Raw genomic sequence first — 23,311 nt, forward strand, 5'->3', positions numbered from 1 at the left:
ATAAATTGTAGCATAGCTATTATATCTGTTTCACGAATGAAACATATTTGGCTCCGTGTATTGACTGTTCTCAGTTCTCGGAGAGATCCATTTTTAGGTTGGTCTTTCATCGTTGTTTGAACTATGCAAAATACTGGCCGATCGGCCATAGTAGCTTGAGAGTTGTAAGAATCTGTTGCCAGAATATATCCAATCGTTGGTGGATATTAATACTGTTAGTGAGTTAACTGATAAATTTAGGCGTTTGGAAAAAGCTAAAGTTTGTATGAAAGCTTCATCTAGTACTCATACTACATAGTTTCATTCAAAAGGAAAATTCTCAATTGTTGCTTCTACCTCTCGAAATCAAACTTCAAACAAAGTTGTGAATATTTCTGCTCTTAGTTCAAATATTGTTTGTTGGAGTTGTAAAGGAAGCGGTCATATGGCTTCTGATCGTTCTGCTCCTAGACGGATACTTTGTTATCAATGTGGTCTTTCTGGTGTAATTCGTTCTCATTGTATGAACTGTTAAAAAAGAGAGGAGGAAATTGTGAATTCTGACAGTTCTCTTCAATAGAAGTTATTAGTCTAAAGCAAGAAAAAGGAAAACAATGAAGGAACAATCAAAAATCCAAAGGAAATACAGGTCCATCTAATCAATAGAATTTTCCAGAGTTAAAAATGAATTAGGTTAGTAATGATATTTAGTTCAAATTACGTTAGGACAGAAAATTGAGTCGAAAGTATTAGTAGGTCTTCTTGTGAATGGAAAAATTAATTGATAATTGTGAAGAATTTTCTGAAGTATGGCATCCTTTCATATTAATTAAAGATAGATTCTATTTGTTTAGATAACTTGTTAGATAATAGATGATCATTTTAAAGGATTAGTTGATTCAGGTTCCCATATTTCAGTCATTGTAAAGCTTATTAAATTAGTTCAGGATTCTAATGTCCGATTCCTATGTCCGATTATTTCCTCCCTTCAAATTTCACTATTAAAACTAAAACTCTGGTCCCTATAATCCTGCTACTGCTAATCCTGTTAAATATGGACCTCCACCCCGTGCTGGAGGAGTATAAACGAGAAGAAAAGAGGACGGGAACGCAGAAGGTGATCGTAAAGGGAGGCGGAAAATCTCACGCCGAGTTGCTGAAACAAATAAAGGGTAGCGTAGACACGAAGAAGGAGGGGATTAGTGTCAAAAGCGCTAAAAAGACCAGGGGCGGAGACCTCATCCTCAAAGTAGCAGGGAAAATCCCGTACAGAGGGAAACGCGGTAGATTACGTCCGGGGCTATCAGGTCCAGATTAACATTTGACATAGACGGAGATGTCACAAAGGAAGAAATTATGAGACAGGTCCGGAGATACACCGGCAGCAGGGGGTCTAATAACGTCAAACTCGTCTCTATAAGGGGAAAATAGAGACGGAAACACAAACGTCACGGTCGGACTGACGCGGATCGCAGCCAAGAAAGCGCTGGAAAAAGAACATATACTCATCAGCTGGAACTCGTACAAGATACGAGAGAGACTGAAAGGGAGAAAACAGAGTGGACTTCTGCTACAGATGTGGCAAAGGGGGGTCACCAGGCACCTGAATGCAGTAATCAGGAGGCTTTTTGCCTTACTTGTAAAGAATCCGGATACAAAGCCGACAGCTTACGATGCCCAGAGTATAAAAAACTCATCCTGGAAAAACGGAAGCTCAAGAGAGACCCTATCAGAAGAGAGGAGGAAAGAGTGGGTGAAAGCACTTAGGACCAGAAATCAGACAGCTTACAGGTAACTATTTTAAAGAGATAAGAACGACTTATTACGAAGTTTCTACAAGTAAATGTGAGAAGGACGAGGGCTGCTCACGACGTTGCAGAGTCACTGGTACGAAGGGAAGGTGATATGATCCTATTTCAGGAGCCCAATGTAAAGTTGGTCTCTCGATAGGGGATCATTAAAATAGGAAATCTGACGTGGCCGTATACGTTGTGAATTGAGAAGCTGGCATTACCAGACACTCCGTTAAGAATGGTTATATTAAGGTATATGTCGGAAACCTGCTGGTGTATAATTGCTATGTTTCACCAAACATCCCGCTTCGATTATATGAAGAGTGCATTGACTCGATTATGTAAGAGGCTAGGATGTAGCCTCTTACATAAGCGTTATAGCTGGTGACCTGAATGCGAAGGATCGTCCATAGAACCCACGAGTGCAAGATGGGAGAGGGAAATTGCTATCAAAATGGATACACGCCATGGAGCTTACCGTGCTAAATGACGGGAAGGCGCCTACATTCGTGAGAGGTAATAGTGAATACTTTCTGAACATCACACTGGTTTTAACGTCATTTCTAAACAGGGTCGTAAGCTGGACTGTTTTGGAAGAAGAATCGCTTAGCTTACACAATTATGTGAGTTTTGAAATAGCTAGCAAAAGGCAGAAACGGAAAGATGGGGATATCAATCTAAAGAGATATTTAAATGAGGTTTTTGTAGATGCTTTTGGCTTAATTGGTCCGGGATGCGAGGATGTGCGTGAGTTGATTGAGGGTCTGAGTGCTGCACAGGAGTAAGATTAAATGGGAGACATGAAAGGAAACAACCACACTGGTGGAACCAGCGGCTTGAACATCTGAGGACAAATTGCATGAGAGTAAGAAGGGAGTGTAAGAGGCTAAGAAGAGAGTACAAGCAGGAGATTTGGAAGAGAGAGAGAGAGAAAGGTGGAATAACCTGATTCACGATCTCGAGAGGGGCAGGGCTTCAAGATTGCCTTCGAGAAGGGGAAAAAGACACCCTACCTCCTGTCTGAGGAGTAGAAACTCCGTTTAATACGGGAACTCTTTCCTCAGATGGAGGATAGACGTGAAAGCGTTACTGGTTTCGTAGAGACGGAACCTCTTACTGAGTTGGAACTCGGCGAGGCTGTTGGACGGATAAAGATCGGAAAGGCACGTGGCATAGATGGAGTCATGCCGAAGACAGTAAGACTCGCCGCACTAAAATACCCGTAGGTTTTCCTGAGATTGCTAAACAAACTGCTTGAACAACAGCAGTTTTCAACAATGTTGAAAGAAGCTAAGGTTGTCCTTATCCCGAAAGGTAGAGGTGAAGAGGAAGAGGTTTGATTTCGGCCAATTTGTCTTCTTAGTTCGGTAGCTAAATTGTACTAGCAGCTTATGAAAGGCCGCCTTGAGCGAGAGCTGGAAGAAAAGCATGCGCTGAGCGACCGCCAATATGGTTTTAGGACCAAAAGATCCACCATAGATTCGATCACACTTTAGTCACGCAGGATACAACGAGATGGGTGGCTCTCATTCTGCTTGACGTCAAGAATGCCTTTAACACGGCATCATAGGAAAAAATCATGTCCAGGCTGAGAAAATTGGGCGTTAGTGAGTACCTGGACAACGTAATTGACAGATACTTTACTGACAGGTCCATGAGAGAAAAAGATGCTAGCATTGTCGCAGGGTGTTCCGCAGGGTTGGGTACTAGGTCTCATCCTGTGGAATGTCCTGTACGACGGGATGTTGAGTCTACAGATGCCAAGTGGATGCACTCTTGTAGCTTATGCCGATGATCTCGCATTGGTTGCGAAGGCGAGTCAGAAAACGGACATGGCTAATGCGGCTAATACAGCCCGGCGTCGTATTATTAGGTGGATCAGGATAACGTTCTACAGCTAGCACCTCAGACCACTGAGGTGTTAGTTCTCAAAGGGAGCGGGACACATCCTCTCTTCGCTTTATAGTGGAAGGTGTGGAGGTTGCACCGGTTAAATCGGTTAAGTATCTTGGAGTCTGGTTGTCGGAAGGACTGAGGTTCGGAGTACACATCCAAAAGACGGTAGAGAAGACGAACCGTTGATACGGCTGATGCCAAACATTGGAGGCCCAGGTAGCACCAAAAGAAGGGTGCGAAATGGAGTTTTCCAGTCGGCGGTAAAAAACGCTGCCCACTGAACACTGCGAAATACGCCAAGCTGATGGAGACTTCGCAAAGGCGAATGCTCCTCAGGATATCTAAAGCATTAAGGACGGTTTCAAATGAGGCTCTGAATGTCATTGAAGCGGTGATTTCGATCTTTTTGTTGTACAAAGAGTGAGCGAAGGTGTATGCGGGGAGGATGGATGGAAATATAGATAAGAATGAGAGGGAAAGAACGATAGTGGAGTGGCAGAGATGAGCAAATGAGAGGGGAGATTTCTAGAGGCGAATGGGTTTCGGGTTGGCTGAAAGAAACATGATAAACATAATGTTGAGAGGAGAGAAATAATGGAGAGAAGTACACTGTCTGATTTCTGGGGTGATGAAGAAAAAGGAGGAGGAGGACAGACGAGAAAATTGATCCAGGGATCTGAAATTTATGGTTATTATTTATTAGTTTATATCCTAACGGAAATATTTTCTGATTTACGGAAATACGTATTGTTGTGAATTTATTAATTGTTATGTCTTTAATTTATAATGTCTTTATCAAAAGGTTCTTATCTAAATTTATTAACAAGCACAATAACTGATATTAATTTATTTATCACTAAAGATACATAATTTATTAAAAAGCGAACGTAACATTTATCGCGGGCGCGAATCTTCTTTATTAACTGACTTCTTCCAAATAAAATGTCCTGTTATATACTCAGTACCGTTAGACTCGAAAAGTCTAAAACCTTCTTGAGTAGACGACGGCGAAACGGTAAAGGCAAACTGGATTTCCCTCGCATCGGTTCGACCTTATTCTGGAAGGTCGTTCAGGTACATAGAAGCCTCTCGTAAAATCTAAAACATATTAGAATTAGTCATCATATATTTTACAGTTATTTTTAGGCCAGGATATTTATCGTAACAGTATGGTTATTTATAAGTTTTTAGTTTTTCATTTTAGTTGTTCATTGGGTGGCAAAACCACCTCTCTGGAACGGTGGTTAAGGTTTTAGCCTGAATAGGGTTAATCCGACACTACCCTGTGGTCTTCTGGCCTAGTATCCTACTCTGCCGAAAGATGCCAGGTTGTTTTGCCGTGACGTTAGATATCTAAAAAAGATTTCCCCTACTGCCAGTATTCAATGGATACCTTCTTAGACTCTTACTGGAATCTGGCAATATGGCTATTAAAAAAAACGTTCAGTAAAGTTTTCTTCCTTATCAGTACTGAAAACTGTGGAGGACTACACTATCTTGCTGAAAAATCCTTAAACATTTCAAATTATAATAAAATTAAAAAAAAAGACTATCGAAATCATATAATTTAAGAACAAATTTTATTAGTTGCTTGGTAATATAAATCCTTTTTTTTTCGAATTCAGTTAGAGTTTGTTTTTATATTAAAAGTAGAGTCTAGAAAATTGTTTAGGTACAAGTAACTAGATCAGAACAGACCAAGATTATAATAACGGATAAATAATTTTGTATATTATGAAGCTATGAAAGAATAAGTGTAAAAGGTCCATATGGTAGTATAAAAAAATGTCCCAAAAGTATCATTCAGTATGAAATCAAAAACATGAAATTGAATAAGTAATAAAAGGAGAGTAGAATAAGAATCTAGTAATGAATCTGTTTACGTGTTTTAGGCGTGATCAAGCGTAGAAGCCCCCACCGACACTACATACACTACACTACATATTCGGAGTACTCATGGACTCGGACGATGGTATCACCTCTGCTGCCATCCATCTCCCAGTGCCGCTCCTACGGTGCTATAACTCCTGATTGCTTATAGTTCTATACTAGGACTCTTCAAGTGTTGTTAGTTTGATATAATATACCAATTCAATGTTTTCTGGCTAAATTTTTAGTAGCTAACGTGACAACTCCAAATATGTCGACTGTCTTAATTTTTTTTACTTAATAGGTTTATCTACATTTCTCATGGTTTTAGTGGCCATTTTGGTAACGGTATGTACTTTGTACGATAGCAAGATTAGATATTATTAGAAAGTATACTAATGGTGACATTGTATCACTTGCAACTATATGATCTACCATATCGTTTAGTGATGCAATTATAGGACTTTTCATCAGCGGCCATGTTTTTCGTAGAGACAGATTTGACGATGACGTATAATATATATTATACGTTATACGTACTGGTTTATAAATGTATAAAGAATATATAAAATGTATAAAATAACAACACCGCTTCTTTGTTACTTTTCGTATAGGTATCATAATAATAATCGATTAAAAAAATTGATTTGCTAATTGTGGCACTTTATTTTTTTCAATAATTAGACTTTCTTTATTATTTTTTATATTAATTATCTATATTATTTGTATTACTAACCTAACCTGTTTGTTTACAAAATGTCTGTTCGAACACTATTTTTTGATGAAAAGTCCTGTTGGCCAAAATAATGGCAACTGTCTAGAATGGCATCTGTCACTTATAATGTGATATTTTTAAATGCTTTAATAGAGTATGTTTATTTTTATCGGCAGTTATTTCGAATTTAATTTAAAATAAATATTTTTTCTAATTATGCTCATTTTTATCAATCCATATATTAATATTGAATATATTGCCTGATTTACCTACATTTCTATATTTTTAATACTTTTATCTTTGGAAGGAGTCCTGAAATAGTAGAAGGCATTTTTTGGTACATTCCTTAAACATAATTATTATTCATACAAAAGCCATAATCTTGAACCCTCCAGTACACGCGCTCTATTTTCTTATGTGACTACACGCGTGGATTACATTAGTAATCCATACGTACTGGAGCGCTGGAAAAGAAATATTATTTGAAAATAATGTTATTGTTTTAATGAGGTTTTAATAATACCACTGTAATACCACTAAAAAAAACAATGAAAATTAAGAAACAAATACTATAAATCAAAGTTACCTATAACCAAACGTTACAAACCAAACTAGGTTCTATAATTTCCTAAATATAACATCTTAATCTGATTCAGACTGCATGTTCTGTTTTATCTCAGCACAATGTACACATATTTGCTTTAAATGTCCTGGGCAAGTCCACTGATCATAGCTGCTGTGCCATTTTCTTGTGCTCTTATTCCTTGTTCGTCCACAAATATGACAACGCCCAAGAACCGAAGATCGAGTCGGAACTTCTTTAGGAGTTTCCTTATTTATTTTTAAAAGAAATTTAATTTTTTATTTTATTTCTGTTGATGTGTAAGTGTTGTTTAGTCGCCTTATCAGTGGTTTTATTAACTCAAACGAAATGTCCTGAAGAAAAGTGCTTCTTTGGAGTGATGCATTGACATTATTAGCCTTATACAGGGAAAATGTATTAATTCCTGATACATTTAATAAATCAAAGAACACGGTGATTGTTCAACGCCGAGAGTTTCGGGAAACATCATATTGTGCACACAACTGGTCAACCAGATCATTTTCAATCATCATCAACCGAATTTTGTTTTGTTGTAATCCGTTATTATTTCGGGTTTGTTCTTGTTTTCTGTTTCAGGATCAATACTGTCATCAAGATGCATGGAAGAAACGGCCTTATAATACGACCTTATTTTTTTTTGGAACGTACGTTACCAAGATACATTTTTCTTGGAGGAATCCGAATAGTGAAAAACTTATGTCTCTCTTTTTAGGCGTTATTAATTCTTGTGGTAGCTCCCTCTTATTTTTAAGAATTGTTCCAACAATAGTTAATCGCTTTTAAAGCAAGTCCATGGCCAAAGATATACTGATAAACCAGTTATTCATGGTCCGTCCATCCATCCAGTTCTGTCCGTTCCTTCTATGGGTTTAACCATTCTTTAAACAACCTCTGCGCTACTCCAATCAGTTTCAAAAGAACCAGTTGTTTGTGTTCCAAAGTAAATCCTCATATTATAGGTATACCTATGCATATTTGCTAGGTACTAACGCAAATATTTTTATACCATATTTGGATGGTTTACTGGGGATATATTGACGGAATTGACATTTTCCCCTAAAAGCAAGTAATTGCTCGTCAACTGTTAAATATTCTGAAAGTGTAAAATTTTTTTGAAAACAAACATCTCAGTAGAAATCGGAAACGGTTTAAAGACATTGTCAAGTAAATAGATTCAACACCAGTACCTTTCTTATTATCCCACATTTGCAAAACATTTAGTCTTCCAGATTTTAGAACACCTGCTAAAAAGAGTATACCAATACGTTCCCAAATCTCTTCGACGTCGGTCATTTTAGCATCTCTGTAGCGTTGGAAATTTGCTCTTACCTTCTCAATATAGATGTTGGTATAACGCCTAATTTTTTGACGATATTATCATCTATCATACATTTGAAGCATTCAAACTGTGTTTTTGCTTTTCTAGCTTCTCTTATTAGTCCTGGTAACTTCAAAACAAAATTATTTTTTCTTCATCTTCTTCCCTTTGAACCTCTTCATCACAGTCTTGTTCCGATTCTTGTTCAGACATGGACATGGTTCTTGCTCTAGAACATCATCAGATACATATTGCTCAACATTATTATTCCAACATTATTATTTCCATGTTCGTTCTTGTATTTTATTATTCCATTCCATCAGCATTTTTTCAAAATTAGAGTCGCCGAATTTTACTTTTTTGGTCGGAACCTTGCTGATAACTAAAACAAAAATAAAAAATAAATCTTTGTTACTCTTTTTCACGCAGAAAACCTACCTTAACCGACGAATACAAAATATAATTTTTAGTTTAGGTTTAGTTTAGTTTAGGGTAAGTACACGCGATGATTATAATGGTAACAGAACACATTCTATTTCTTACACCTACACACATCAAGCGACAGTCGCATACTAAAACTTATACTATGCCCTGAAGGTATAAGGAGGTAGGCAATTTTATATAGAGTATAGTCCGAATGGCAATATAAAATTCAATGGATTACGTACGTAATCCGCGCTTGTACTGGAGGGTTAACAAGAAAATGGACTTCCATTAAAAGTACATAAATATAGACTCTATTTCTCAAAGGGATGTAAGAAAAAATTGATCGAAATGTAAGATTAGATGCTCATCGTGACTCTTTTAGAAAAAAGAGTTTTCCTTGTAATGCCAAAACTGTTACTAGAACCTTAATATTAAAGAAATTTTTATGAATCCAAATTCGAATCTTTCAATTAACTGCTAACGTGAAATTATTGTCTCATAATTCACAAGAAGTTTTCAAAACCAAATGTTATTTATTAGAAAACTTAGACACTGAAAGGTTTTTCTAGGTAATATTTTAACGGTTACGGAAAAAACATTGTATAAATTTAAATAATTGAAATTAAATATATGTTTAGTATTAAGAGGTACAAATAACTGTTCTAAATTGGACCGCCAAATGATGAAACATGGTGAAGATGATATGAAAAAATTACTTTTAATGCAGCTTTTTCCTTGGTTGTTGCTATATTTCTTTTTCTAGGGGGTTATTCATTCTGTGAGATTTTCTCCTCAAAGATTTTCGTTTAAATTTATCTTCTTCTTCATGTGCCATCTCCGCGGCAGAGGTCGACAATCATCATAGCTAATCGGACTTTTGAGACGGCTGCTCTGAAAAGTTCATTTGATGTACATCAGTACCACTCTCTCAGGTTGCGCAGCAATGACATTCTACGCCTCCCTATGCTTCTGTTTCCTTGGATCTTTCCCTGCATAATCAGTTGGAGCAAGGTGTATTTCTCTCCACTTGTATTATGTCCGAGATATTCCAATTTTCTTGTTTTAATTGCATTTGTTTATTTATCCTTCTCAGAACCTCTTTGTTTGTGACGTGTTCTGTCCTCGATATTTTCAGAATTCTTCTATATACTCACAGCTCGAATGATTCCAGTTTTTTCATTGATGTGGTATTTAAGGTCCAAGATTCCATTCCATAAAACAAAGTCTAAAAAACATAGCACCTCGCCAGCCTACCTCTTAGTTCCAATTTTAAATCCCTTGTACATCCCTCTTCTCAATTTGTTTAAATTTGCTCTAGCCTTTTCTATTCTGATTTTGATCTCCTAAATGTAATCACTTGTGGAGTTAATCATTGTTCCCAGATATGCATATTTGTCCACTTGTTCGACATTGGTTTCGTTTATAGAAGATTCTCGTTATTTCTTTGAGTTTTCGATATTCTCATAACTTTCGTCTTCTTGGCGTTCATTGTTACTCTTTTCCATACTCCGCTATTCTGGTCACCAGTCTCTGAAGATCTTAAATTTCTTCTGAAAGCTGTTCGTTAACACGTACTTTTGCTCGCTGTGTATAGTATAAACTTGAAATGATCCTGAGGTCGTTGTAGTCAATCTTCTTTGATTTCAGGATATTCATTAATTGTTCATGTCGTACTTTATCGAATGCTTTATTATAGTCAATAAAACATCCGTATACATCTTGATTGACGTCCAGGCATCTTTGTATCAGTATATTAAGTGAAAAAAGAGCTTCACGCCTTCCTAGGCCTTTGTGAAAACCAAATTGTGTATCATTAACGTCTATGACCAGTTTGTGATATATTCGGTTATGGATGACTTTTAGTAGTAACTTTAGCACATGAAACATCAAGCTAATGGTGCGGTAATCGCTGCATTCTCTTGCGTTTTTCTTTTTGGGGAGACAAATAAAAATCGACGTTAACCACTCTTTGGGTAATACGCCTGAACTATAAAATTGATTCAAGAGTGTCACTCAAACATCAATGTGCTTCTCATCTAGAATTTTTAGGATTTCTATAGGAAGCATGTCAGGCCCAGGGCTCTTCCCACTCTTCATTGTTTTTAATGCATGTAATATTTCTTCTTCTGTAATATATGTACCTATTTCTTCTGACGTAAGTTCTATGTGCTCCAGATCTCCTCTTTCATCATCGAACAGTTCGTCGATATATTCTGCCCATCTTTGCACTTTCTCGTCCGTCTGTGTTATAGTAGTCCCGTGTCTATCCAGAAGTACACCAGTGGTTTTTGTGTTAGGTTAAACAGATCTTATTTATTTTGAAGGTCTTCGATCCCTTTGCATTTCTCTTCAAAGTATTTTTCTTTTGCCTGCTTTATCATCTTCCTGATCTCGTGGTTTATCTCTCTGTATTTATTGTTGTCTTTGTTTTTAAATTGTCTCCGTTGTTCCATCATATTGAGTATCTCATCATTCATCCATTCTTTTCTTCTTGCGGAAGTCTTTAGTATTTCTTTAGTATTTACAAAGTTCCAGTAGACAATGTTTTAGTCGATCCCAGTACTCATCAATATCATTGGTGTTTGTGTTCAATTTGCTGCAGTTCACATGCAGTTCATGTTGGAGGCATTCTTTTACGTTAGGTTCTTTAAGTTTTCTTGTGTCTATTGTAGGGATTCTTTGATATCTTTTAAGCCCGAGTTTTTTTTATTCCTGTGCTTATTGGTGTATTTTATAGTGACATTCTTTCAGGTATTTGTGGTGGATTCTAAGAGAATTTTTTTTTGGGTACGTTGTAATCGATTCTATAAACTTATAGTAACTTTGCGATTTTTTTTAATTCCGAGACTTATTGGTATGATTCTAAAAGCAAATTTTCTCATTAACAGGTCTATGAATAATTTTTTCCTTATCTATTTTTAGTTGACCCTAGACTAATCTGTTGTCGGTCTTTTTGTTAAATCCTAAAACAAACCCCCCCTTCTCAATGTTTTTGGCTCGATTATATTATTATATTTTCTCATTTTCAAGCTTTTTGCTCTTTTTATAGGTTATTTTTTTCTTCTGTGCGCTTGTTAGTTGATCTCGTGAGAAATATTTCTTTTAACTACTTGATGGATTCTGTGGTCCAAATTATTCTACCCGAAGCTTTTTGGTAGATTCATTCAAATATTTCTTTCAGAATGTGTTCATTGATTCTATAATTCTCATTCTGACAATAATGTTTTTCTTTCTGTGGATTTTACCGTTACTACTATCGCTTAAATTATACTTAAGATAAATTATATCATCATTGACGGTTTGAGGGCCTCATATTAAAGTATCTTTATTGAATAGAGATAGAAAAAATTCCCAAGTGATTAATTCTCATATTACATTAGCAGTATATTTTTAAAAGATTAGTTTATTTAGAAAGGGTTCGTTCCTGTATTTGTCCAATACTTAATATGACAATATGTACCTATCCAACGGTTTTGATTTCAATTTCTTACATTTTCAATACCAAATTTTATGGGGTCCCGGAAAATTGCCCGAAAACAGTTTCCCGAAAGACAATTCCCCGAACGTAATTCTCAGTTTATTAAAGCAACAGTTTCTTTTAATTTTTTAAATTTATTTATGCATATGATCTCTATATGTATTTCTTATATACTAATACGATACATTATGTGCTATTCCCCGCAAGAATTCGTAAGTGTTCGCAGGGTGGTAAAATTGTTTACCAGACTTGCAAGCCGCTCTACACAATCTGTATTTTATACGTGTAGGGGGCCTCCCAAGCCTCCTATATACTGTTTCATTTGAAGTTCATGTAAGCTCTGCTCCAGATGAATGCCTTTAATAAATCTCCAAATGTTTGGATAATCTGCGGAAATCTATTGTTCAAACCCTCGAGGCCATCCTTCTATGGAATTGTTTGTTTTTGGTAAACTTTCTTGGACCCTATCATAACAATTCCACAGATCATGTGAACATAAGGGCAAACGACGTTGTCTACCTCTTTGTGGACGTCCGATCCACTTATCTTCAAAATAATCATTACTGACTGGGCTTCTGCTGGCAACACATCTTGCTTGCAAATCGTTTCAAATGCCCCCACTACGTCTAGAGTAGGAACGAATGCTACGGCCGCCAGTAATCGGAGCTTTAAAGCAAAATCTGAATCAGTTTCATATCTTCTTTTTAAACCGTCTGACCGGATTCTTCTAAAGAGACATTGAGTGAAGTGGAAAAAGCACCCACGATATCTTGAGTCGGGATATTCTTGTCTTATAGGACTTATCATACCGCTTTCAAAATCTGTTAATATGGTTGCAGGCGAAGCTCCAGGCAAAAGTTCTTTTAATTTTGAAAGTAGCCGAACATAAGTTTCTTCTGTCTTAATAGGTAGTAGTGCGTATACTAAAGGAATCGCAGTATTTTTCTCTAATCCGTGGATTGTATATAGATGATAAAAAAGGTGAGGTATAGTTTTGAAAGTTCCGTCGACAAAACAGTGTTGTGACCTTGCCAGAAGAAGCAGAGTTTGTCTTGTTGATAAAATTAACAACCGATCATCGTGTTCTTCTTCTTCTTTGTGTGCCTTGCTTGTATTCAAGCGTTGGCTATCGTCATATTGACAAGCTGATGAAATGATTCTCGTGTTAGCCTGAATCAAATAGTAAAAATTGTTCTCTCCATTTTGTTTTAGTTTATACTCTTCTGGAAAAACAATGTCTCTTCTGTGAAGAGGTAAAGCCGGACCGGCTTGCTGATTACTTCGTACACGCCTTATTTTTACTTCTTACACGCTTTTAATACTGCTCCCTTTTGGAAGCGTGGCAGTTGTAGCTTGACTAAGCTGAACAGATGCAGATATTATATGATGTGATCCATCTTGGATTTGTGGAGCGTTTTCACGTATTCCATTGAAAAATTTTGTTTGTCTGAAAATTAGATTAGTGAGATGTTATGTGTTCTCTACTGTTTTGTATGGTGTTGAAGGTTGGACTTTGACGGATACACTTCTCAAGAAACTGGAAGCCTTTGAAATCTGGGTGTATCGAAGAATCCTACGAAGAAGTTGTTTTGCATCGGATGGGAAAAGTTACCGAAGTCGTCAAAACAGTTAAAAATCGCAAACTTGAATATTTTGGCCATGTTATGCGCCACCCAGAGAGATATAATATACTCCATTTAATAATACAAGGCAAGGTAGACGGAAGAAGAGGGCCAGGTCGAAGAAGAACGTCATGGCTTAGAAACCTGAGAGATTGGTTTAACAGATCCTCTGCATCTCTTTTCGATAATCGAGCTCGGCGCATGAAGAAGAAGAAGATATATTTTGTCAAAAACCATATATGAACTTAAGGTGGGTTTGTTTTTCATTATTAATCTTTATTTATTATCTTTTACTGATTAAAATACCATCTTTATTGAAAAGGATGTAATTATATTGGTATTGAAATGTTGTTGTTATAAAACCAAAGAGATTTACTTCATTCTATATCGTGGCTTTTAATTTAAGATATATTTTCCTTTTGTCTACTGCTCTACAACTGAATTTTTGTTTTTTGTATTTTTGTAAAGTTTTAATTATTTTGATAGGACAATATATGCTCTATGGGATGAAACAAGAGAAAATACTGGTCAGGGAATCATGAAAAGAGAAAATCACAATCAGTATTCGAGATATCATATATATGTTTTTCTACATTTTTGACAACTTATGTTTACATATATTTTTGTTTGTAAGTTTGTGTATATTTTGATATTTTTTGTTTTGTTTTAATACAACGTAGTAAATTTAGTAATTTTTATGCTAGGCTCGTTAAATTTTGACCGTAGTAGCTGGAAATTACTATACAACCAAGCATACGTGCTCATAGCCAATATTTAAACAAAAAAATATGCAGCTCATATGCATTATATTATATAAAAGTTTGTTTTTGAAATTTTATAGTCATTTATAAATTAGTATTTACAAATAAAAAGATTTTGATAAAAATTAAACAGTAAGTTTAATTCAGCTATTAATAGTGAGAGGTACGAATTTTTGGGCTGTATGTTTCCGACAATGAATCTGTCAAAATATTTCCAACCTGACCGAACATACTATATTTACAGCAATACACCACCACCAGCGAACTAAATTACTTGCGTGACAAATTCTTAAAAAATAAGCAATTCTCCATGCGTTTGCATAGTTATACGCTGAGGTTACGTGTCATTTTACATAGATGGCCGTACACTGTAATGTGACCTTACCACTTTTGATTTGCTATTTTATGGCCTATTTGCTTTCTTCTTGGCGTTTCATTGTCGTATTGATTACTATATCGGTGTACAGCGGTATTATTTTTAATTACATGTAGGCAAAAAATTTAATGTAAATTTTCGATGTAATTTTAAAATTATTTTTATTATATTATCTTTAAAAGAAAATTTTGAATGGTTTTTTTGTGGTTTAACATTCCAAAAGTGCAGCATGTGACTGCTGTATTTATCTATTTGTAACAAGATTTTTCTATAACTTAAACAGTGTCTAAAATATATGTATTTTGTATTATGATGTTTTTTTATTTCGTATGCTTACCCGGAATAAATAGAATTATGGAAGTAGGACAACTACCAGAAGAATGGAGAAACAGTACCTGCTTACAAAACAAGGGGAATATAAAACAATGCACAAACTACAGGCCCATAAAACTACTTGATAACATGAAAATATGGTAGGGAGTACTCCAATATTTTCATGTTGTGTTCTCGAGTTAGACCTCATAGTTATAGCCTTACAAGAAAAAACCATATTGAAAGAAAAAACTTATCTAATCAATATAAAGTAGTACAAAAAGGCATCTGAAGTAAAAAATAAGTTCAACTGGTCCTATTGAGGCACAAACACGAAATCATTTTACATTTAGAAATTGAAAATCGTTGAATGAAATTAAGTCTTTTTGTCTCTGAGTATCCTACGATCAGACGGATTTCTCAACTGCATCTTTATGTCGGTGCCATTAACCGAGGCAATTCCATCTACAGGGGCTCCACGAAAGTTATGCATTTTCGCTATCATAGGAATTTGACTTCGTAGTCACTTTCATCTGGGTAATTTGACAATTTGGATTTGAATTTGATCTGATAATTTGGATTGGCTCCTAGTTTTGTAACGAAATATTTGACCTACCACATAGGGTATTGCTATAAGGGGTTGAAAATTGGGGACAGAATTTATTTGGAGTAGCTGGGTCGTGGATAAGTGAATGGCAAGGGGGTTGGATTTTGGCAACTACAAAAAAATGGAACAAATGGGTACTTTCATGAATCTCCTAGACAAATGGGTAACAAAAACAACAAGAAAGGCCTCTAGCTATTTAAAATAAGGACGCCGCTTCGAAGGATCCTTGTGTTGCTGGATGAAGGAAAAAGGCTCTTACTTCCTAAAAATGAAACACAAAAGGGGCTAGGAGACTTCTCTAAAATAAGTAAACAAAAATGATCAAGGGAAATAAATTCAACATTTTTGTGGTCTCAACACAAACAGTTACAAAATCAGACAATACATAAACACTTACTATATAAAGAGTTACAAAGATTTATATCAAAATAATAAAGAAGAAAAAACTTACATATGTCCTATTCGTTTACAAACTCTGTTACTGTTTGATAAAATTGATTCAAGAGTGTCACTAAAACATCAATGTGCTTCTCATCTAGAATTTTTAGGATTTCTATAGGAAGCATATCAGGTCCAGGGCTTTTCCCGCTCTTCATTGTTTTTAGTGCGTGCAATATTTCTTCTTTTGTAATATATGGACCTATTTCTTCTGACGTAAGTTCTATGTGCTCCAGATCTCCTCTTTCATCATCGAACAATTCATCCATCGAACAATTCATCATATATATATATATATATATATATATATATATATATATATATATATATATATATATATATAATATTAAATATATATACAAAAGGAACATTTTTATATTCGAGAGAGGAAGAGGGAGAAAATATATCTTCTGTCTCTCTCTTACTCATTATCTTACATATTGTTGTGAATTTATTAATTGTTATGTCTTTAATTTATAATGTCTTTACTAATTTATTATATTGTTCCTACTTTAATTTATTAAAAGGCACGATAATTTATATAAGTTTATTTATCACTACATATACAATAATTTATTAGTAGGCGAGCGTAACAATAATATCGCGAGCGCTCTATAAATATAAAGTCCTGTTATTCGAGAATGAAAACAGTTGTTTCTCGAAACACATCGAACATAGACCGCTGTTTTGCTGAAAGGCCTTCTAGACAGAGCGGCGAATTGTTCTCAGAACCGGTATGGTTAAATCGGCTTGTCTCCAGAAGGTTCGAACTGTTATGTTTTTATTACAAAGGGGGACCCATCGTGTGTCAGGTAGGCATTACCTAAAAAATACGTGAATGAATGAAAATATTAGTAATAAATATATTTACGGTTTTGGGTCAGAATTTATCGTAACATTGCCCCCCTCTTAAAAGATTGTTCCTCCTGGAACCTTGTCGGGACTGGAACCGGAACGGTATGCTGGTATCGGCAACTGGACCCTCTTTTACAACTTCCAGTTGTATAAAAATGACAAGGGACGGTTTTCTCTCCGCACCAGTAACTATGCGGATTGCAACAGACTAACACCCGGACTTCGGTGTCTTTAAAGATCTCTTCCACCATATTTCGGATAACTCTCCAATCTAATTGGCGGCACTCCAACTTTGGCATGGCTAACTTTTGCACGTCGGACTCCAGTACGTGCTCTCTCAATTGAAGTAAGGCTTCCCATACATCTCGGTAGGTAGGTTGGTCACGGGCAGTGTCTTTTGTTACCAGGTAGAAAAGGTAACGTGATGCATCTTGGAGTTTCAAGGTTTTACCGGGAGCTGGCACTTGGCATTGAAGTTCTGCAACTCGACCAAACTTCCTTCGAAAGACGGATGCCAACCCTGGTGCGTCTTTGATACTGGCCGGGATGGTAAGGGCCAGCGAGTAGTCATCGGGGAGCGCGAGTAGATCTTGCTTTTCTTCAGTGGTAACACCATGTCTCGCTTTACCGGTACCTCCATAGGCACCCATGAATTCCTCAAACGTGAGGTCAGACACATCGTGGATTTGGTTTACTTCCACTTCTTCATCTACGTTGTGGTCACCTTCGAAAGACGCCAACCGGTTATGGTGTACTATCATCGGCTTTCCCCTCGGAATCTTGCTTATTCGGTAGATGACATCGTTGATCTTCTCCATAATGAGGTATGGACCTTCCCAAAACTGCTGCAATTTGGGAGAACAACCTTTTCGCTTCTTGGGATTATACAGCCATACTTTGTCGTTCTTCTTAAAGCAACCCTTTTCGGCTTGTGTATCGTACCGTTTCTTCATTCTGTCGCTAGCGATCTAAAGGTGGGAACGGACCAACTCATGTACATCGTCCATTCTTCTTCGTAATTCGATCACATAATCTTCACCTGCTACATCTTCTCCAGGTTTACATCCAAACTCGAGATCACAAGGTAGTCGCATTTCGCGTCCGAATAGGACTTTGGCTGGTGTCTGGCCTGTTGATTCGTTAACAGCAGATCTGTAGGCCATTGTGAAGAACGGAAGGTATTGGTCCCAGTCTCGCTGATGATCGGACACCATCTTTGTCAAATACTTGCCAACTGTCCTATTCATTCGTTCTACCATACCATCCGATTGCGGATGATACGCGGTAGTTCTTGTTTTCTTCATGCCTAGTCTATCACATATTCCTTGGAATAGATCGCTTTCGAAGTTCCTGCCTTGGTCACTATGGATCTCCAAAGGCACTCCAAATCGGCTGATATATTCTTGGATCAACTTATCTGCAACGGTGGCGGCCTTCTGGTCTGGAAGTGCGTAAATCTCGACCCACTTAGTGAAGTAATCCATTACTACCAGCATGTACTTGCCTCCGTTTTCACTTTCTGGAAATGGCCCAGCGATGTCCAAAGCTATTCTTTCAAACGGGCTTCCAACATTATATTGTCTCATAGGAGCTCTCCTTTTTCGGTAAGGCCCGTTACTCGTGGCACAAATAGTACATTTCTTACACCAGTCTTTTACATCGTCGGAACTGTTCATCCAATAAAACCGTTCCCGAATTCGCTGAAGGGTTTTCCTTACACCAAAATGCCCTCCCGATGGACTGTCGTGTAACTGACGAAGTACTTCCGCTATTCTGCTCTTTGGGATCACCAACTGTCTTCTCTTTTCCGAACCGTCATCATTTTCCAGGACTCGTTTGAGCAAGCCATCTTCGATGATAAATGAGTCCCACTGGGCCCAATACGTCTTAACTACTGAGCATAGGTTTGATATTTCCTGCCAAGGTGGTCGACGGTTTTCCTCTTTCCATTTTCGGATTTTCTGTATAACTGGATCTCTCTCTTGTTCTTCCCTTATCTTAGTAGGCGTCCAGTCGTCGTTGACAATCGTCGTTCTTAGCACTGCTGCTTCCTTGGATTCCGTTTTGTTGCAGTGGGAACACTCTGCTGGGCATGGCCTTCTGGAAAGAGAATCAGCGTTTCTGTGGCTAACTCCGGCCCGGTGCTCAATCTTAAAATCGTATTCTTGGAGTCGTTCGATCCACCTGGCTATCTGACCCTCTGGATTCTTAAACTGCATCAACCACTTAAGGGCGGCATGGTCGGTTCGGATTAGAAACTTTCTGCCATAGAGGTATTGATAGAAGTGCTCTACTGATTTCACTACTGCCAGAAGTTCTCTTCTCGTGACGCAATAATTCCGTTCAGGTTTTGAAAGAACTTTACTAAAATATCCGAGAACTCGTTCCTGTCCTCCTTGAATCTGAGACAGCACTCCTCCAATTCCCACATTACTTGCGTCCGTATCTAAGATGAACTCTCCTTCTGGCAGTGGATACCCTAAAATTGGTGCTATTATTAAATGCTTTTTCAACGTTTCAAAGGCATTTTGGCAGTCTATATCCCAGCGGTATTCTCTTGCTTCCTCTGTAAGTCGCGTTAATGGCTTAGCGATATCTGCAAACTTCTTAATAAACCTCCGGTAGTAAGTACATAGTCCAAGAAAACTTCTCACTTGATGTTTGTCAGTTGGTTTTGGCCATTCCTTAATGGAATCGATTTTTCCCTTATCCACGGCCACTCCTTCTTTACTGACTATATGACCCAGATAATTGACTTTACCTTGAAATAGCTGGCACTTCTTGGGGTTTAGCATCAATTGGGCAGCTTTAAGTCGATTAAAAACGTTTTCTAAATTCCTCAAATGATCTTCGAATGTCTCCCCCAAGACGATTATGTTATCTAAATAAACCAGGCATGTTTTCCAAGATAACCCTCTCAACACATTTTCCATAAGCCTCTCAAATGTCGCAGGAGCATTACAAAGTCCAAATGGCATAACGTTGAATTGCCACAATCCAGATCCTGTGGTGAAGGCTGTCTTTTCTTTATCGACTGGGTCCATTTCTACCTGCCAGTATCCAGACTTCAAATCTAAAGTAGAAAACAATTTACTTCCAGCCAATGTGTCCAATGTGTCATCGATCCGAGGCAGAGGATAACTATCTTTCTTGGTAACGTTGTTCAGCAAACGGTAATCCACACAGAACCTCGTCGTTCCGTCTTTCTTCTTAACCAGGACCACCGGAGAGACCCATGGACTCGTAGAAGGTTCTATCACCCCGTCTTTCTTCATTTCCTGAACAATCGTTTCAGCTTCCTCTCTCTTCGCCTGTGGTAATCGTCGAGCTGTTTGACGAATTGGCTTAGCATTACCAGTATCAATTTTATGCTTAACAACGGTAGTTCTTCCCGTCTTTCCTCCTTTCGGTACGAAAATATCACGATACTGCCGAAGAAATTTCCTTAATTTCCTTTTCTCCATCTGATTTAGAGACTGTCCTGTAGAGGTGTGCTTATTAGTTCTTTTAGACGAACTAGTTCAAGAGAACTATTTCACAAAAATGAACTAGTTCAGTGAACTAGTTCGCGAAAGAACTATTTGTAGGACCGAAATCGAAATCCACATAACTGGTTGCCAGTTGTCTCGTCTTATCATCACACAAGCTCGGCGCTGGCCGCGCGTTTTCTTCGGTTTTCAGTCAGTCTTTCACTCTTTCACTACCGTACAAGTAGTTCGGGTTCGGAACCATTTCTTTCGATCGTATGTTTAGGTTTAAATGTTTTAAATTTATTTCTCAAATGTTTGGCAAATAAGATTTTTTTTATTTGCAAAAAATTATTAAGATTTGTTTTTTATTAACCGTTTTAAATATAAATATGGTTCACGTATGATTAATTTGTATATTTACGTATACTCATAGGTATCTATATTAGGTGATTTCTAAAAGAACCTTACAAAAAAAAAATCAGTGAATTTTCTAGGAACATTAAATAACACATTTTCATTCTCACTTTTACATAAAATTATATTTTATGTAGATGCATCAATCATTTTAACCACAACTTAAAATTGTTATTTCAAAATTACAATACGAGAAACAACACAGCATGTTAACGTTCAAGCCAATGCATGGGCATGGCATAAGATCCGAACCATTAAACCATTATGATATTAAGATAAAACTGTTTATGTTATTGTCACGTTCATAAGAATTATGACCTGATATCTGAGGCTAATCGGCACTTCTTTTTTTAAACTAGTCAGTTGGTCAGTCCATCCCATTCACAAAATAATAAATATATGATCTCATTCATTCATTATTTTTTTCTTTAAAAGTTGAGACACAATTTATAATGCAAATCGTTCGCAGTGAACTAGTTCTATGAAAATTAATGAACTAGTTCAATTAGTTCAGTTTAAAGAATCGTTCATTTGAACTATTTCGATGGTGAACTACACATCTCTACTGTCCTGCAACTGCAACCATTTGGTCGAATTTGTCGTTGGAATTATCAGATGTTGTCGCCTGACGGATTATGGATGTCACAGGTACACAAGTTCCTACCTTTGTCTCTTTCTTGATGGTCACTGGGTAGTCGTTGACATTGATAAGTCTCACAGGAATTTCTTTAGCCGAAGTCACCAATTCCTTTCCAATTATGATTCCACGGCCAACCTCATCGTCGTGGTTCCAAGGCTCCATCATAACAGGTCTCCCTTCGTCCACAATTCCCTGTAGCCGCGCTACTATGATCGTTTCGCTTCTCGCAGGCACGACTGTATCTTCTTTAATGGCTGCTTGCACAGTGTTGTCATTATGTGGATGGAGAAATACTTCCTCGTTGCCAACTTTGATTACCTTATTCTTAAAATCCAATTGGAATCCATGCATATTCATTACGTCCATTCCTAATATAACATCCTCTTCGATGTCAGCAACTATAACAGTATGGACAAACTTTTCTGCTCCAATTCCCAATTGTACCTGGATTTCTTCATGAATGTTGGCATTTTCACGTGTAGCGGTCCGAAGTCGCAACCTCGTTGGTAACAGTTTCTTTCGGCTGTTTATAACTGTCGGGCGTATAATGGTTCTGGTCGCTCCGGTATCCACCAACAACGTATGCTTTTTACCATTGATGTCTCCATCTACATATACACTATCTTCACGACATTTCAAAGAAGCTATTAGTATGAGAGGGTCTTTGGAAAAGTTCTGGGTCGAAGCTGCCCCCCTAAGGCTGACCCGTTCTAGTTTTCCTGATGGTGAGTTTCTTGATTTGCGTCGTACCTAGGGTGCTTACAGGAGCTTCGTACGTGTCCTATTTCGCCACAATTCCAGCATCTGATGGTCTTCGTTTTCTTGTATGTCATGCTTTTCATCATATTAACGAGCTGGTCAAGTTTATCTTCATCTCCTTCCTCTTTTACAGTCCTAACTTTACTGTACCCGCCAGAGGCCTGCGTAGCTGACTCGTATTCGAGGGCGGCGGATAGGACATCAACCAGCGTCTTGTGACGAGCTAATCGCAGTGTTCTCTGCATTTCATGATCACGAAGACCATCAATAAACGTTTGAACGGCCAATTTTTCCATCATGTCTTCGGGAGCTGTTGGATAAGCATATCGTACTAATCTGGCAATATCTACCTCATATTCTTGAAGAGCCTCATCTTTCTTCTGTCTACGATTTTTAAGCTGTGACTGATATACATGCTCCAAATGTTCGTGGCCATATCGCATATTTAACCTCTTCTTCAGTTGTTCGAAATCATCGGTCTCCTCTACGGCTATGGTCTGAAGCACATCTAAGGCATCTCCTCGAAGGGCGATAGTCAGGTTTACAGCCTTTTCTTTTTCAGACCATCCATTTGCTCTTGCGGCTGATTCGAACTGTTTCATGTAGTTGTTCCATGATGATTTTCCGTCGAAAGTTGGGACTTTAACATGAATAGAACCTCCACTTCCTTCAAATTTCGGCCGTGTCTCCAACTTAAATTTCGTCTCGTCTTCTTTTATCTCCACTGTAATCGGATTGTTACCTCTCTCTGCTGTCCCTGTTTCCTCCATCTTCTTTTCCATCTCTTTCCATATCTTTTCTTCGAAGGCTAACATATCGGCAGCAACTTGGTTTTTTAATGAGGATATTCTATCGTCCAGGGCAGACATCTCAGAAGTGACTTTAGAGATTTCCGAAGAGATGTTAGCAGAGACTTTGCTTTCCAGCGAAGAAATCTCGTTAGAAACTTTGTCTTCCAACGAAGCGATGTCGCCGGAAA

The 23,311-nt window shown here is 37.3% G+C and overlaps 1 protein-coding gene across 6 annotated transcripts in view; it reads left to right on the forward strand.

Annotated features, from left to right (window-relative positions):
* The window catches only part of LOC140451084 (NPC intracellular cholesterol transporter 1-like), a 370,771-nt gene extending 355,624 nt beyond the window's left edge, over positions 1–15,147 (forward strand). For all 6 annotated transcript variants that reach the window (XM_072544806.1, XM_072544817.1, XM_072544810.1 and 3 more), the window contains one exon: positions 5,561–15,147. In XM_072544806.1, the coding sequence (XP_072400907.1) occupies positions 5,561–5,566 (6 nt within the window). In that variant the 3' untranslated portion in view covers positions 5,567–15,147. The remainder of the gene's footprint in view (positions 1–5,560) is intronic.
* Positions 15,148–23,311: the final 8,164 nt, after the last annotated feature.

This window comes from Diabrotica undecimpunctata, chromosome 1 (assembly GCF_040954645.1).
Source record: "Diabrotica undecimpunctata isolate CICGRU chromosome 1, icDiaUnde3, whole genome shotgun sequence".
NCBI lineage: Eukaryota > Metazoa > Arthropoda > Insecta > Coleoptera > Chrysomelidae > Diabrotica > Diabrotica undecimpunctata.